The sequence below is a fragment of the Agelaius tricolor genome, unplaced genomic scaffold, assembly GCF_023055355.1.
Source record: "Agelaius tricolor isolate 1412-34295 unplaced genomic scaffold, bAgeTri1.0.p SCAF_1, whole genome shotgun sequence".
Classification (NCBI taxonomy): Eukaryota; Metazoa; Chordata; class Aves; order Passeriformes; family Icteridae; genus Agelaius; species Agelaius tricolor.
This window is the reverse complement of record NW_027269261.1, coordinates 34,192,150-34,208,869: the sequence shown is the minus strand read 5'-3', so window position 1 is coordinate 34,208,869 and position 16,720 is coordinate 34,192,150. Positions and strand designations below refer to the sequence as shown.

General features: G+C 41.3%; 2 protein-coding genes across 7 annotated transcripts in view; one reads left to right on the top strand and one right to left on the bottom strand.

Annotated features, from left to right (window-relative positions):
• SPAST (spastin) overlaps positions 1–6,580 on the bottom strand; it is a 38,618-nt gene extending 32,038 nt beyond the window's left edge. Inside the window, exons 1-3 of one of the 6 annotated variants that reach the window (XM_071429371.1) lie at positions 6,084–6,580; positions 1,998–2,084; positions 666–749 (exon numbers count right to left, since the gene is read on the bottom strand). In XM_071429371.1, coding sequence (XP_071285472.1) covers positions 666–749; positions 1,998–2,084; positions 6,084–6,489 — 577 coding nt within the window. In that variant the 5' untranslated portion in view covers positions 6,490–6,580. The remainder of the gene's footprint in view (positions 1–665; positions 750–1,997; positions 2,085–6,083) is intronic. The other 5 variants (XM_071429380.1, XM_071429351.1, XM_071429361.1 and 2 more) reach the window with 5 other exon arrangements.
• A 3,088-nt stretch (positions 6,581–9,668) lies between these two features.
• DPY30 (dpy-30 histone methyltransferase complex regulatory subunit) lies at positions 9,669–15,346 on the top strand. The gene is made up of 5 exons (XM_071429337.1): positions 9,669–9,806; positions 10,269–10,342; positions 10,427–10,474; positions 11,684–11,826; positions 15,114–15,346. The coding sequence occupies exons 2-5, from the start codon at positions 10,307–10,309 to the stop codon at positions 15,184–15,186; spliced, it is 300 nt and encodes a 99-aa protein (XP_071285438.1). The 5' UTR covers positions 9,669–9,806; positions 10,269–10,306; the 3' UTR covers positions 15,187–15,346.
• Positions 15,347–16,720: the final 1,374 nt, after the last annotated feature.

The following is a 16,720-nucleotide window of genomic DNA, read 5'->3' as shown; positions in this document are numbered from 1 at the left end:
ACTACACAGGACAATGGGTCTGTTGTTTGATGGAAGGATTTTTACTCTGTTAAAAACTTATATAAAACATGTAATTTTAATAAAGCTAAAGCTATACAACACTATGCTTCTGAAAAATATGACCGTACCTTCTAATTTTAAAATAGAACACTACTAGAAAATAATCAAGAAAATTAGAATTTCACAACCTTATGGCCTACATGATATTAAAGAATTATTATTATCATTATCATTATTTAACAATAAAAAGGAAAATTGTTAATATAAGTGACAGCAAAATCAACAGAACATGAAGTAGTTACACTTGCAAGAAGCACACTTGGCACTCATGATCAGCAATATATCATAAATTTCACTACAGTACTAACAGAAAAATCCTGAACAAACTCCATTAGGAGTTAATCAAGACTTCCTCATTTTATGAGTCAAGTGTGCTATGATATAAAGACTTCTCAGTTACTTTTACACCTGAAAGTGGGTCATGAAATTCCATTTTCAAAATCCATCAACAGCACTTACTCCCAACTGAAAATTAAACTAAAGAGACCCTACAAAGATAATGACTCCTTCACTTTAAAAATCAAAGTAATATTTTAGAAGAATATATTAAATGAAGTTGTGCAAATAATTACAAACTTTCCAAAGTCATGAATTGTAACTGGTACCTAAAAGCTGCAACCGATCCTTGGCCATTGCCAAATTTGTCATCATTTTAGATTGGAGACGTCGAGCCCGTTCACACTGATCACCTTACAAAGAAAAATCCATGTTAAAACACAATCTGGTAAATTAAGCGATAAAATACTTATACCCAGGCTTCCCTCCTCCTCCTCTTACCCCTTATCTACCCCCTCCACTATGGAACTGCATTACAAAACTAATGAAGAAAACTCTAAAGCTTCCTATTTAATAAAAAATTTAAAGTTAGTTGACACTCTCTGCTTTACAACAGTGCCTACTGAGTGATAGGAACCCAAAAACTGCTTTGTATATTGTCTAACATTTCATACTGACCTAGTATGTCCCTTGTCTCTGCATTTCTCTGAACAGAAATAAAATTTGAAAAAGATTTTTAAAAAGCTTGAAAAGTGACTGAGAGGCAAGTACAATTTGAATGACTTCATTTTGACAAAATTAAGAGATTTTAATTCAGTTGACTGTGTCCCTTTACATTTTAACACACGGAATTAGACATTAACACCACTTTCTAAGAAATACTGTCTGTTCAAGTCAAGCTTTTTTTTTTACACTCTGCAATTTATACAGGTTATACCAAATGCCACTAGTATTGCCTCCTAAGTAAGATCACCACATACTTTTAAACACAGGTGAAGGAATAAATACAAGTCTGCAAAAACACTTACAGGTTCAGGTTTGGGCAGGTAATTTGGATTGTTATTATTACACTATTATTTTGAGGACAGAAATTTTCAGCCAGTCCTTCACTACACCTGTATTTCCATGGTACATACCTGCTTCTACACTAAAGGTTAAAATGTTTCCAAATAGAGAGATGGCTTTCTTCCTTTGTTGGAAATGTTCAGTTATTTTGGCCTAAGTTATTCAGAAACACAATGTCAGGCCATTCCAAATTGGGGGTTTCTTTTTAGATTATACTGAAGGGAATATAAAATTCTGCATAAGTGAGAACATGAACTGTCAACTTCAGCAACTCAAATCAAAACTCAGTATTTTGGCACTCCCATTATATAAGAAATCACATGTTTTACTTAACAGTGTTCATGAACTCCTTATGATTTTGCAGAGTCTGAAAATATTTGGAGCAAGATTTGCATGTGATATAGACCAGAATATTAAGGTGGAACAGAGAAAAGGACCAGTGTTCACCTACAGCTAAAACGGGAATAAGAAAGATCCTTATGAAATAATTCATACAGCAGGCTGCTCCTAGCCCTACCATATTTAGTAATATTGATTTCTCACTTTAAAGAAGCCATAAACCAAAATCAGTTCCACAAAACTCAAAACTGGCTTACCTTGACCAATTACTAAGACAGCTATTCCTTTTTCCAGTTCTTCAATTCCTTTCTTATACCATTCAACAGCTTGTTCCTTTTGTCCTGCTTAAAAAGGAAGTGAGCCCATTATTTTCTTGAACGAATTAAAGCTTAAGAATGGTTCTATATAATGCTGCATAAAACAAGTAAGAGAGAGGAAGAGATATTTGAACAAAATCCTGTGATTTAAAGGAAGTCTTAAAGGGACACTGTCAACTTTATATCTATTTAATTATCAAATAAGCTTTTCTATTAAAAACAGGTACTACACCAGCCTCAAATCACTTTTGCCTGTTTCAAGAATAATTCTTCATCTGCCTTAAAGAAATAAATCCACCCCCCCACCCCCCCCCCCAAAAAAAGACATAAAAGCTCACCTACGCATATTCACTCCCAACATAAATGGTGAAATTAACAGTTTTTACTTCTGGAATGTCAACTAGAGATGTGCCTCTTCATCTTCCAGTGACAGCCAATAATAGCACTAATAATACCCAAAATAACACTAGAAGCACAGAAACTCAAGAAGAAAAGCAACAAGTCTAAGACACTACATGAGAGAGATGAGAGACACTTCTCTGGTTACCTTTTGTGCAGTGCAGCTCATTTGTCATGAGGGCATTTCTTTGTTTATGCTATTATGAAATTGCTGTATTACAGATGTGTGTCAGCTTTCACATGAAGCAGAACACAAGCAGAGTGAGAGCTCACCTCTGTACCAACCATGTCCTGAGTGGACATTAAAGCAAACACAGCCTTGAACATGCCTATGCCTGACCTAAGCCATGTGACACCATGACTGCAAGTCATCCACTGAACACCTATTAATATCTACTTCATACTGCTCTCTTTCCATAAGTACTCTGCATTAAAAATTAATATGCCTGCATATTGAAAAATAATTTTGCAACATAATTATATCACACTAAGCATGCATTTCCACAGAGGAGTATAACAAATTAGGTACTAGAACATAAAACCTGATCAGCATTAACAAGCTACTAGTGGTAGGAAAAACTAAAAATGCCTACAATGAAACTTCAGATATGATTACCCTATTTTCAGATGACAATGTTTCACAATACTACTCCTAAGTGCCAGTTACCAGTGGTTGTGTGCTTCTACACTCAAATCTTTTGAATCTTTTGATAACTTCAGTCCCAAACCTATTTTCTAGCAAATTTCAGCATTAGTAAAAATATTTCAATGCATTTCTAGAATACTCTTCAGGGTTTTCTCTTACTCCTCTTCAGATTAAAAAAAAAAATCCCTTAATAATAACATTTGGCAAGTTCCCCTGTGCAGATAATTTCATGCTTTGTTCTTCTTACCACCACAAACCACAGACCACCTGCCTATAGTCATGAACACCACACAGCTTGGGAGTTAAATCATTACTGCCCTTTCTTCACCAGCCTCATATATCCTGACTGTTGAGGACAAAGCTAGATAAATTAAATCACCTAAGGTGAGTGACTTCAATCCTCTCTTTAGACTCTTTAAGCTTCTTCTCTCCACCACCCACAGAAACAGTTTCAACTGCAGTGTAAATCATAAATCTGATACTGATTATAGCTAAATAAAAATCTGATTTGAGATAATTCCAGCCACCTGTGCTAACAAAGCCTGAATGGCTTTGTTATTCTTTGGGGCAACTGCAAACATGCCAAGGTCATCACTAAAATTTCACTTCCAGCTTTTAACTGGAGAAAGTTTCCAAAGCACAATACCACACCAAGCTGTTTGCAAAGGGTGTGCTCCAACTCCACACAGAATGGCTGACTAGTTCTCAGTGATTATGACATTAAAAATAAAATAAACATCACAGTCCTTGGAAGTTGCTGACTTGTTATATTGGCTCTGGCAGAATGGAGCTCATTTTCCTCAAACAGCCCCAACGGCACTGTGTTTTGGATTTGTGACTAAAACAGCTGATAACACAGAAATGTTTTGGGTGTGTTGAACAGGAAAACCTCAAGGTTTTCTTTTTCCCATGTAGATCCCCAGTGAGTAGGCTGAGAGTGCACAGGAAGTTGGGAGAGGACACTAGCAGGATGACTGACCCAAACTGGCCAATTGAATATTCTGCATCATAATGCTCATCAACAAAAACCTGGGCAGATGAATAACTGAATGGGGGCTGTCTTCCAAGGCAATCATTGCTTGGAAAGATTTCTCACCTTTTTTTTTCCTCACTTTTGCTCCTCCTATACTCTTCCCTGTCCCACTGAGAAGAGTAAACAAGCAGCTGTGTGGATGCTTAACTGCTTGCAGGGGTCAACACACCACACGTGCCTTCTTAGGAAAAGATATTAAGCTTAATTGTGAAAATACCAAAACAAGAATAACTGCCCCACCAATCCAGAAACATAAAAAATTACCAGAAGTGTTATCAAAATTACTGAAGTATGCATAGCTCCCACAACAGCAAAAAGGCCACAAAACTAACAGGCAATTAGACAATTCAGAAATTCCAACCATTTCACATACTATGTCTAACGTACAGTTTTCTCTTTGAAGATATAAAAAGCTTGTTTACAGATAAAAAAAATTTCAAAGTATTCTGGTAAAATCAGATAAGCAAATAACACATCTATGTATTAAAGGGAGTCCTTTCTCAGTGGAATGTATATTGCAGTTGCAGGGCTGTAACAGTTGTGCAACTGCTCCTATTAGCAGCAAAGATCATCTTACTAAATGTATGGCCTGTGCAGCTAATTAATGTATCATCACCCTAAAGATACCTACAGAGCAAGTCTATTATTAAAATTCATATTTAAGGGTTACCCTCCAAACCACCAACAGTAATAGGTCACAGCAGTGGAACAGGTGCCTGATAAGGTAAGACTTTGCCACTCACAGAGCAATCACCAACAACACCGAAGCTTTCAGCTACCTCACCTTCTTTCAAGCTTTGTTCCTATGACCCTCAGTGCTCCCTCGCTGTACATCTATGCTGAACTAACCCTGCTGCACATGGTGCAAGTTTTTTTTCTCTCCCAGAGCACACTACTGCCACTCCCAAACTGTCAATGCAAAGGAGGACACATCCCATGCTTTTATGGTGCTGTCAGCATGCAGCTTCTGTTGAAGGCCTACTCCTGTATGTTTAATCTCCTCCTCTAGGATAGCAGTTTCATTAAAGCACAACTGAAAGTTTAGAATAAAGCATTCTGACTATTCCAGAGAATTTTAAACATCAGCACAGCATGCCCCCAAAGCCTACCTTTTGCATGCTGACAGAATCATACTGCTGCATTTAGAATAAATGATTAAATTTAATTCAGTAGCAAGTGTTTTGTTCGGTTGGGGTTTTTTTAATGCTCTACAAAAAAAAAAAAAAAATCCTCACTCCTCTGTTTTATTTCACTGAACCCTAAACATTCTCCTTAAGGTCTTCTCATCACACAGTGGTAGGTTTTTAGTTTTTTTTAAGAGTATGCATGTCAAACAGCTTGAGAAAAACATGTTTTAAGAAACTGCCAAAATACTTAAAGTATTTATTTCCTTAGAAGTCACACCACTTCAAATGGGCATTCTGAGGGCCAAGTAACCCGCAGCCTCGCTTGAGCACTCACATCGTTTGTCAGGCAGTGCACTGTAGGACGCATCCTTATTATTGTCCTTGCTGCTTTTGTTGTCCAGCTGGCTTCGTGAAGGCTAGCTACAGTCACACACCCGCCCGCAATTTCTAACCACCTCACCCAGACCCCAGCAGCAAAAATTGAGTTTTTGGGGAGAAATACAAGCACTTGTCTTGCGAGGGGAACGAGCCCGGGCCGCAGCTTTGTGATCCAACCCGCACCTGCGGGCTGCCGCAGGGACGGACCCGGCCGGGGACCAAAGCACCGCCACCGCATGCGGGCGCAGCCCGGCTCACCCACGGGCACAGCGTCCGCAGCCCCCCGCACACAGCCCGGCTCACCCACGGGCACAGTCCGGCTCACCCCTCGCATTTCTCCCACGAGCGGGTTTTGTTTGCTCTCAGCTGAAAGCGGTTCCACGGCACAGGGCCTTGCCGGCCTCCCCCCGCACCCCGGGGCGGCCCCGGCCCTCCCTCCCTACCTGTCTCGTCCTCGTCGATGCGCAGAGCCATGGAGATGCACTCAAAGGCCCGCTTGTGGCACGCCCGCACCGTCTCGGGCGCCCCGCCGGGCTCGGGCGCCTCGCCGGCCCCGGCCCTGCTGCCCTTGGCGGCCATGAGGGCGCCGCGGGAGAGGCGCTCGCAGAGCCAGGCGAAGAGCAGCCCGAGCTGGAAGGCGACGAAGCGGAGCAGGGCGAAGGCGGCGAAGAGCGGGTACGAGAAGTAGTACAGGTTCCGCTTGTGCGGGGACGCCGCCGCCGCCGCCCCCGCCGGCGGCACGGGGGGCGCCGGCCCGGGCGGCGAGGAGGGAGAGGCGCCGGCGGTCGGAGTCGCGGAACTGGAGCCGGCTGAGCCCTTCTTCTTCCCTCGGCCGCCCGGAGAATTCATTCACCGCCGTAGCCATAACCCGCTGCCAGGGACTGACAACAACCGGCCATGGCGATGGCGGCGGCGGCGACGCCCCTTTCGGCCGGCCCAGGGGGAGGGACGGAGGGCGGGATGTGGGCGGCCCCAGCCGGGGCGGGGAGAGGTGGCACCGGCCCTTCCACCACGGTAGGCGAGGGTACGGCACCTGCAGGGCCCGGCCTGCCTGCTCCCACGGCCCCGAGGGGAGGGCTCTCGGGGGCGCTCAGTGCAGAATCAGTGTGGTCGGAAAAGGCCTGTGAGATCATCGAGTCTAGCCTTTGACCGATGTGAAACTGGACCGTAGCACTAAATACCGCGTCCGGACGGGTCTTGAACATGATCAGGGACGGTGACTGTACCTCCTCGGGCAGTCCATTGTTAAACAACCCTTTCTGTGAAGAAATTCCTCCTAGTGTCCACCCTGGACCGCCGCTGGCACAGCCTGGGGAATTGTCCCCTTGTCCTTTCGCTGGTCGCTGGGAGAAGAGGCCGCTCCCCAGCTGGCCGCAGCCTCCTTTCGGGGACTTGCAGGGAGCGCAGCCTGACAGCGGCAGCACCAGCTCCAGCCCCAGCCGAGGCCGCTCCGTGCCGGCCCATGAGGCGCACCGAGCGGACGGGCGATGAATAATTTACGAGGATTAGTTATTGTGACCGGGATTGTGAACCGCCCCGCAGGCACAATGCAGCGCGAGTTCCTGGCGCCGCTCCCGCCTGGAGTCACTGCTGGTGGCACACAGGCAGAGCCCGGGGAATTCCCTCGCACGGAGAGGCGTGGAGCAGCCAGTCCCCGACGGTGTCCCTGTCCCCGGGTGTGCGGTGCGGTGCTTTGTCTGCTCCGCAGCTCTGTAATGGGAATGACAGGCTATCTCCTCACATGCAGGGAGCTAATGGAATTCACTATACATTATAGATACATCGCTCTGCCAGAAAAAAAATGAATTTAATTCTACTCCACTCTCCTTACCAAAAGTGAACATGCAGTTGTCGAAACCCTTGTCAATTATTTGCCCAGCCATAATATTTATTTGTGTTTCACCAAAGAGATAGATCCTCCGGCTCCCTACTCCTTTGGTTATTGCAAACCTTAAAAATGCTTTGGTACCTTTGGTCTAGCAATCTATGGGAGGGAGGCATCCATAGGCCAGCACTTCTGTGCCTGCCGCTATGAACGAACGCCTCCCTCTCTGCTTCAACCTTCCCACCTTTGTGGGTACGTTGTTCCTTGTCTGATCTTTTTCATCGTTGTTTTGCTTTGTCACACACACTGTTCTACAAATAAAATACTAAGTGATACTAGATTATGGTAGATCGTCTCTGTGCTGCACCCCTGAACTGCACACTGTCGCCCTGATTTGTAAATAATTTATTGGTTTTGGATTCTTTTATGGAGAAGGAGAAATTTGATAGACTGTTGGTTTGTCCAGTGTCATTGGTGAGGTGGCACTTTCACCCTCCAATCCACTGTCACTTTTGGAAATCTGTAAATGTTGAAGTCAGAAAATAAACTTCCCTTTTTTCAATTCGAGAACAATAGTGTGAGCATGTTGTGTTGTTTCATGTCCTACAGTGACAGCACACAGGAGCTGAGACAGTCCCCAAACTGCAGACAGGTAATTCAGTGCACAAGCAAGTTTCCCCCAGCTTATAGCAAGAAAGGGCAGTTGTGGTGAGGCGTGTTAATTAAAAGGATACACCAAACTAAAATCACTACTGTCTGCAGTATTTTATTCATTCTTCCAAAATTACTTCCAAAATTACTATAAAACTACTGTTTGGTTTTTTTTCTTGTTTGTTTATGTCTCATAAAGTTACTTCCAGTTGCCCCTGGTGATGTGTATTTATTTTCTTAAATGACAGAATGGAGTGGTTTTCTTTTAATGACAGAACAGTACACAGTATAGAGTTTTCTTACTGTATAAAATACAGAATATTATCACATATAAAATAACATACAAACATTTAGCAACTATTCATGACCTAAACCATTATTAGACAGTGAACCTATTAGTTCTGGAACTAATTTTTTCTGCTGGAAAAAATGCAGCAATGTACACCAAGAATTTTTCTTCTGTGTTTTGTAAGAATGATTATGTACTTCTATTATGAAAATATTATCAAGTGTGAAAAACGCCAACACTTGTTTTTTTTTTAATTTTAAAAGTTTAATAGCAAAAAAATGGTTATTAAAACAGTAATATAACTAGAGTAATAATAATTTGGATAATTTGGATTAGGACGAGACAATATGAGACAATAGAAACAATGAGTTACGGATGTCCAGGTACCTCTTTCTGGGCAACATAAGCCCAAAAAAGGACACATGTTAACAGAGGATTAATCCTTAAAAACAATAGCCTGTTACATATTCATACATCTCATACATGATGCATAAATTCCATTCAAACACAGGATTCGGTCTGGTCAGTGTCAACTTCTTCCTCTTAATCCTGACGGCATCTTCAGAACTGAGCAAGGTGGGAAGAAGTTCATTTCTTCTGCTAATGGAGCAATAAATTCTCTTTCTCTGAAAGATTTAGGTGTCTTGTGGCTTCTATCTCACTGAGAGTCCTTTCTTTAGGAAAAAAAAGTATCTTACATAGCATAGTTTCTATTTTAACATTATGTTATAACCTAAAACTATATTTAACACGCTACTTAAAAAAATTATACAGCATAACTTTCTAACATAACACAGATAATATTAATTTTAATATTTGTGAAAAGCCAATCATAAAATACGCATTTTTCACATCAAGTATGTTCCAGCCCACTCAGGAGAATTTTCTTTTGGTATATGTAACTGTCCTTTAAAAAATCTCTTATTTACTGATATAAAGTTTTACAGGTTTTGTAATACCAAAGAACTTCCAGAAGCTTCAAGCAGTGTTAACACTAAGTTATTTCACTAACAAAAACCCACTTTCAGGCCCAAATTAGCTTCAGCAACGTTATTTTTCGTGAGCACCAGAGTGACCTCCTCAGACACCAAGCCGCATTGATTTACGAGGCTATTCCTGTACCCAAAACCCCGGGACGATTTGGAAGCGAGCACATCCCGCGAGTTTTATCCCGACCGAAGACAAACCCGCCTGCAGACGCGCACACACCGAACCTGTTCCCGGCCCCGCCCCGCGCCCGGGGCCGCGGGTGGGACCCGCGCAGGCGCACTGCGCCCGGTGCCGGCCGCGCGACCGCTTCACTGACGTCAAAACACTCCGCGACGGCGGCCGCGGTTGCTGCGGAGCGGCTCCCGGTGTCCCGCCGATCCCGGTGTCCCGCCCGTCCCGGACCCACCGGCGGTGAGAGCCCTGCGGCGGGGCCGCCTCGGCCCCGCGGGGTGCCCGGGGCACGGCCGGGATCGGCGCCCGCATGTGGCCGCGGTGGCGGCGCGGCCCCAGCCCGGCCCTGCCCGCGGGGGCTCTCGGGGCGCTGTAGTGGGCACGGAAGGGACGGACAGACGGAGGGAAGGAAGGAAGCAAGCAGGGAAAGGGATGTATCCGGTGTCCCGGGGCATGAGTGCTGTATTTTCTAATCGTAGTACTGCTCTCTTCAGCGGACGAAACGCGAAACTTAAAGGCACTTCTCGGTTCTGCGTGCGGGAGAAACCAGTTCAAGTTTGGCGCGGGGGGAGCACGGAGCAACTCCCTGTGCTTTCTAGTAATTGCGCCTTGGTATCCATTAGTAACCAAATGATGCAATATCGCTTAGGTCACATGGGCTTCATCTCAGCCTGCTGACCAGTTTTTTTATTGCTTTCCTAGATCTTCTTGGGCGTCCATCAAATTTCACTTTTTGAATTATGGAGGGAGAACAGATTATGGAGGGACAGCCACAGGTATTACAGTAAATGGTTTATGTGCTTTATGTTACATGAGTAAAAGGAGAATTTTAGCTTTGCTAACCATGTGTTATTTTACAGGTTCCGGAAAATCCTCATTCCGAATACGGCCTCACTGAAAATGTAGAGGTAACAAAGATTTTGTTGCAGTGGAAGTCACATTTGTGATTAGGGGAAAAAAGTTGACTCCTGATTCTAACTTCAGAAAATGTAATATTCTCAATGGAGCTAAGCAATACCTGTCCTTGGTGGAAATAGCTGTAAATATATTTTCTGTTGTGCTAATTCCATTGTTCTAAATGGTACTGAATTAGATAATGACCCTTTAAATGAGTTAGGTTTTTTGGAAGGATCTTACAATTATTATCTGTTCTGTTGCTGTCTGTGAGAGATATAGATATATGTTATGGCACAAAAAAAGCCATCCACATTAGGCTCAACCTATGCTGAGTAGACTGGGAGAATCACTTCCTAACTCTATGGCATTTATTTACTCTTCTTATTAAAGAAAAGCCTTCAGTCTCCCTTTATTGTAAGTTCTTACTCTGTGCTCAGCTTTTGCAGAAACTACTTTAAAACATCTTCTGGGACTTATCTCTCTGATAACTGCTTGTCTCTATGCTTCAGCTTCCATGGTTCCTACAGAACCATAACACATTGGTTCCATGCCAGTAGATTCATGTACATTGCACTGAAAACATGTGGTTTACTGGCAGGGGGAGGGTATCACTCTTCAAATACAGTTAATGGTGTAAGGTGATGCAGCACTTTTTGATCAAGAGGTACCTGGAAGCATTTTGCATATGTTTTCTTTAAAGTGTCAATCTATACTTGAGTAGAGCACAATCACCAAGTACTTGACTTTAGCAGAGCCTCCTTTGTCAGGATTCACCTGAATTCCTTGTGCTTTTACCATTTTGTGTTAAAAGCACATGTGTACAGCACATGTCTCATCTAACTGAGACTCTCATTGGTAGTCATTCCTGTCTTAGTGGTATAGAGTTCGAATCAGTGAATTTGAACTGAAATTAAAAAAAAAAAAAACAGAACTAAAAATGACTGGGATCGGATGTCTTCTCTTGTAGAAAACTTACAACTTCTCAACATTGTTTCCCCAAAACATAGGAATTTAACAAAAGGTTCCTCTGGATTAGGTTTTTGTGCAAGGAAAAATATGCACTTAATATTCTTAAAAGATGTAAGATGTAAAGAAATTATTGCCATCAAATTGCAGAGATGGGTACTTTGCACACACTTAAAAGACCTACTTCTACTTCAAAGTAGATGTGACTGCTATTACCAGTGTTCATTCATGTTTTGGTTTTTTTTTTACTTCAGAGGATAGTAGAAAATGAGAAACTAAATGCTGAGAAAACATCAAAGCAGAAGGTGGATCTTCAGTCATTACCCACACGTGCCTACTTGGATCAGACAGTTGTACCTATCTTGCTACAGGGACTTGCTGTTCTTGCAAAAGAGAGGTAAGATGCTTCTGTGTTCCTTCTGTTCCTAGGAAAATGCAGGTCTCAAACTTGGGCAGTGCAGCACCTTTCAGGCCTCCCACACCAAATATGGTATTGCTCTTTTTAAGGTCCTCATTATAACAGGTTTATGAACCCATGAATTGCTGTGATTGACCATGCAGGGTGGGTTCCTCACTTAGGCACACATGGCATGACAGGAGTTATTTATTGAATTCATTATCTCCCAATAAGGTACACTACTGTGAAAGTTTTAGAGGGAAAAAGGGGAGAGGTTTTGTTATTAATTTTATCACATAATGCACCTTAGAGAAGCAAGGCAAGAGGATGTCCTAGTTCTGAAGACTTTTGTAGTGTGGAATTATAAACAGCTCTGCTTGACATTTAAGAGAAGGAAAGACAAATCAGGCATGAGATGCATCTTTGTCAGAGATTAAGATACTTTCTAAAGGATGTGGCTGAGCCTGCACTGTAAACACAGTCTGCTTCTGTAAGAAGCAGACTGATGGTTTATCCTCTGAATAAAGATTATGCTGTTGAGGTGCCCCAGCTCTCTTTACCAGTCAGTGTAGACAGGTATCCTTCAATAAAAGCAAACATTTGTTCATCTCAACAAAACTAATTTCTAGCATCTTGGTGTATCCTCACTGGTGGCAAATCGTACTTTCTGAGCCATCTGTCAAATTGAAATAATACAATCAAAAGCTGATATAGACGATCATAATTGCATAATGGCACCTACAGTCAGAAGAACCATCAACAGTGTATGAACTTCAAAATGAGTTGAGAATTTAAACTGCAGTGTACAGACAGCTAATTAAACAAAATTAGGCACCTAGGAAGGTCCACCCATGTGCACACCCAAGGGATGTGCAGATCTTCAGCTGACATCTGTGGGAGTTCTGCTGCAGACTCAAATGTAAAACACAGCCCAAGGTTAATTACTCACCCTTACACTCTGAATACCTGTGTGACAGGCAAACTTTTTCCTTCCTTTCCTTTCCTTTCCTTTCCCTTCCCTTTCTCTTTCCCTTCCCTTTGCCTTGCCTTGTCTTGCCTTGCCTTTTTTCTTTATGGGGGGCTCTTCACAGAAGGGAAATTGGATCATTGATAGGAGGGGTTGGGGAACATAGAGGTAAAAATCCGAATACTATGAACCTACCAGGGCAAACTGTCTGTTCAGCTGAGCATAATAAACCCTTGGGAGTGTGAAAAGCTGAACTATCAGCTCTGCTGCATAATCTACTGCTTAAAATTGAACAGGAAAATAACTAGTGGGTGCTAAGTTCTTTTTCAAAGGAATATAGAAGTGTTCAGGGAACAGCCCAGTACATCTGATGATCATGCCTGGAATTCAGTAGAAATTACCATCCAAGATAGTAAGCATATGGATAAATGACATATTTGGGAGGAGGTCAACACAATTTTTGTTAGGTCTTTTAAGTGTCTTGGAGTTTATTGAAGGAGTCAGCAAGCATACATAAAGAGGAATGCAGATGATGTGGTCTGTTTAAATTTCCAAAAAGTTTTTCACATAGTTGTTCACTAACAGCTTTTAAAATGAGTTAGTTGCTGTTGGGATTAAAGGAAACACCTTTGTATGGATGAGGAACTGATGGGAAGGTATGAGATAGAGGGTAGAAATAAATGTTGAATTTTCATGGTGAAACGAGTTCAATACTAGAATCATGGAAAAGATCACTTACAACAATTTGAAGAAGTGGCTGACAAAAGTTGTTAATGAGACTGAGTTTTACAGAATAGATTAGGGAGTTTTGTGTTTCTGTTTGTTTTTTAAGTTGATTAATTGTAAATAATTGCACAGAAACTTCATAAAACTGTGAAGACTGTCATGAAAAATTTAAACTGACAGAAAGTGACATTGAATCCAAATAAACATAAATTTGTGGACCTCAGAGGGTAGTAAAAAACACGACTGACAAAATGTTAGATTCTGAGCTGAAAATTACCCTTATGGAAAAATGTTGTTAAACTGTTACATGTATATGTCAATGCACTGCTTTAATAAAAAATAAATTCTGAATGGTGGGACTTAAAAATTGAAGGGATAAAACCAACTTAAAATTAAAGGGGTAAAAAACAAGTGTAATGTCACTATTTAAATTTGTGATGTTCTTTTATTTTCAATATTATGTCTAATTCCCCTGTATTCTGGTAGAATGTGAAAAAGTGAGAGTGACAAGGTGGTCATAAGTATGGAATGCTATCTCTATATGGAATGACTGGCTAGATGATATCTAGAAAAGGGGCTTTGTGGATGAACATATTTAGGAGCCTGTTAAATCACAGCAGCACAGAGATGATGGATTGGGATGGACTGTTAATTATCTCTTCTGATACATTAATCAAATTAAATGAAGCAGGTAGCAAATTCATAACGAACAAAGGGCTGATCCTTCACAGGTCACATAATTAAGCTATTTTTTTGCTTTCAGTTGAGGACATTAACATTTTATTTGTGCTCAAGAGGCAACTGGTCAAAGCTGTAGAGGAATCCACCCCGGACTATTAAGGGTGCTAGCTCAGAAATTGGTACACGCTTGGCAGCCAAAAGGATGGTCTCAAGAAGTATCTCTGCATATTTTTGTTGTTGTTGTTGTTTTTGTGCTCTTTATAGGCATATTTGCTCACTGCCAGACCTTTGGTTTGACCTGCTGTGGAATAAGTATGTCATTTATTCTGTGGACAGAATCCAGATTAGCAGGATTCACATGGTATAGCTGGAGGAGTTCTTTTTAAAAAAACCACAGACTAAGGCCAGTGATCAGAAGTGTTTATTATTGACTACTTGCAAGTTACAGCACTTCTCAAACTTGAAGATTTGTTGTGTTAGTTTCAGTTGCCAGAAACTATGAAAACAACTCTTAATACACTAGGCTACACAACAACCACTTGAAAAAGAAAAAAAGCAGAGATTCAGTTTTACTTTAAAGAGCATGAGTTAAAGAAAGAGGCAAATGCATGTCATATCCAGTGATGTACCTACAGTATTTATGCTTACAGACTGTAGTTTTAGGTATGTAACTGCTCTAGCAATTTAGTAACATTGAACCCACAGTGACTAAGACCCTTTTTTAAAGACTTTCTCATTAGACATAAACTGGAAATATACAGAGTCACTCTAGGTAGTTGGTCATCCCTAAATCAATGCTTAGAAGTGTTTAGGAGGAGCTGTGTTGCTTTTAAGGGAAGGTGATTGGTTCTTCAGCTACATAACTTCATATAATAACAAATATTTGCTTTTGATGTACTTTTTTTCTTTGCAGACCGCCCAATCCCATTGAGTTTCTAGCAGCATATCTTTTAAAAAACAAGTCACAATTTGAGGACCGAAATTAACTCCACAAAAATGAGGACAGTTTGGCTGCTAGACTGAAATGCTCATTTGCCGCAATTTGTTTTCTGCTGTAAAAATCCTTTAGCCACGTTGTTGTCTTTCTTAACTGCACAATTTGCTTTATCTTTTGAGTTTATTTAATAAAGAACACTTTACATTAAATTGTTCTCTTGTTTTAAACTAGCTATTAAGAGACTTTGAAAATAAAATACTGAAACTCCACTACTGGATGAAAGTCTGAATAACTCCATCACAGGGCTGATAATTTATATAATTTAATTGGGTTTTTTATAGCACCCTCCAGTGCAACATGCCTAAACAGAAAGCAAACAAATGCAGAACAATTAAAATTTATTTATTAAGTAGAAAGGAGAGAACTTGCTTCAGAACACCAGGAAATGGGTTTAGTTAAAACAAACAGTGAGATCCAGTAGCTGAACAGATCACCTAGAGACAGAATCCAGTGTCTCACATAGGTACATTAATGAGGTGTGCTGTTCAGCATTTGTCATTGATCTCCTAGGACTGGATTCAGTGTACTGGATTCAGCTGAAACAGAATGAATTTGGAAGTAACATATAAGAGTTCTGTAATTCGGGTCTCTGTACTGCTACCCTTAGTTGTAAGTGTCTAAGAACTTGCAGGGACTGAGGTCTTGCTGTTAGTCTTAGTAGGAAGGTTCTCACTATTTTACATACATCTTAGTATCTTAAAACAGAAACATTGAATTAGAGCAGTAAGAGTGGGGAACAAAAATTGAAAGAAGCCTGCAAACCCCAAATCAAGCGTAAAAGCTGTCTTTTGGAAAACATACCAAAATTTGGAAGGAGATTACTAATTCTACTGCATTGTGGTGAACACAGTCTCCATCAAACAGTGACACTAAAAAGATACTGAAAGGATTTTAACAACAGTGTTTTGACTTTCTGGAATGACTAATAACATTTAAGTGAAGACAAGGAAGCACCATAAGGAGTTGGTACTGCTATTTTTATTTCTAAAATGGCATTCCAATATTTCATAAGAAACAACTTTGCAAGACTGTAAGAACTGTTTAATGTAAAGGGAATCTATGCTCCCCAGCTTCTCTGTTGAGAATTTGTGTAAGACCAAACGAAAAGAAGCAGTTTAACTTTTAATCCTCCCCAGACAGAGCAATTTTCTTAGATTTTTGTACCTGAATTCAGAATACAATCGGATTTCTTGCCTGACGGTAATACCTGTTAAGCAGCTGCACAGAACTTGAAACACTCTGGCTTTCTGCACAATTCTTGCATCAACCTGGAATCTCAAAGCATCAGTCCCACTACTAAGAGAAGCTGTCCCTGCCAGCAGTGTGCCATCCACTCAGCTGCTGGTGTCACTGGTATGTGGTGTCATCTGCTATTATTTTCTCATCTAGGCTAGAGATTTAATTCAAGAGAATGAAAAAGCCATGTTCACACAGTGATGATGTTAGAAGATTTACAATGGCAGCTTTTTTGGCAGCCTCCTCTAAGAAATAAATTGTCATGTGACTAGCAGCAGTGAACTTAC

What these genes read in the sequence shown, in the direction of transcription:
- DPY30 (XM_071429337.1), top strand. Translation starts at nt 10,307, where the DNA reads ATGGAGGGAGAACAGATTATGGAGGGACAGCCACAG. An exon ending in TTATGGAGGGACAGCCACAG is followed by an intron (nt 10,343 to 10,426) that starts GTATTACAGTAA and finishes GTTATTTTACAG; the next exon opens with GTTCCGGAAAATCCTCATTC. An exon ending in GCTGTTCTTGCAAAAGAGAG is followed by an intron (nt 11,827 to 15,113) that starts GTAAGATGCTTC and finishes TTTTCTTTGCAG; the next exon opens with ACCGCCCAATCCCATTGAGT.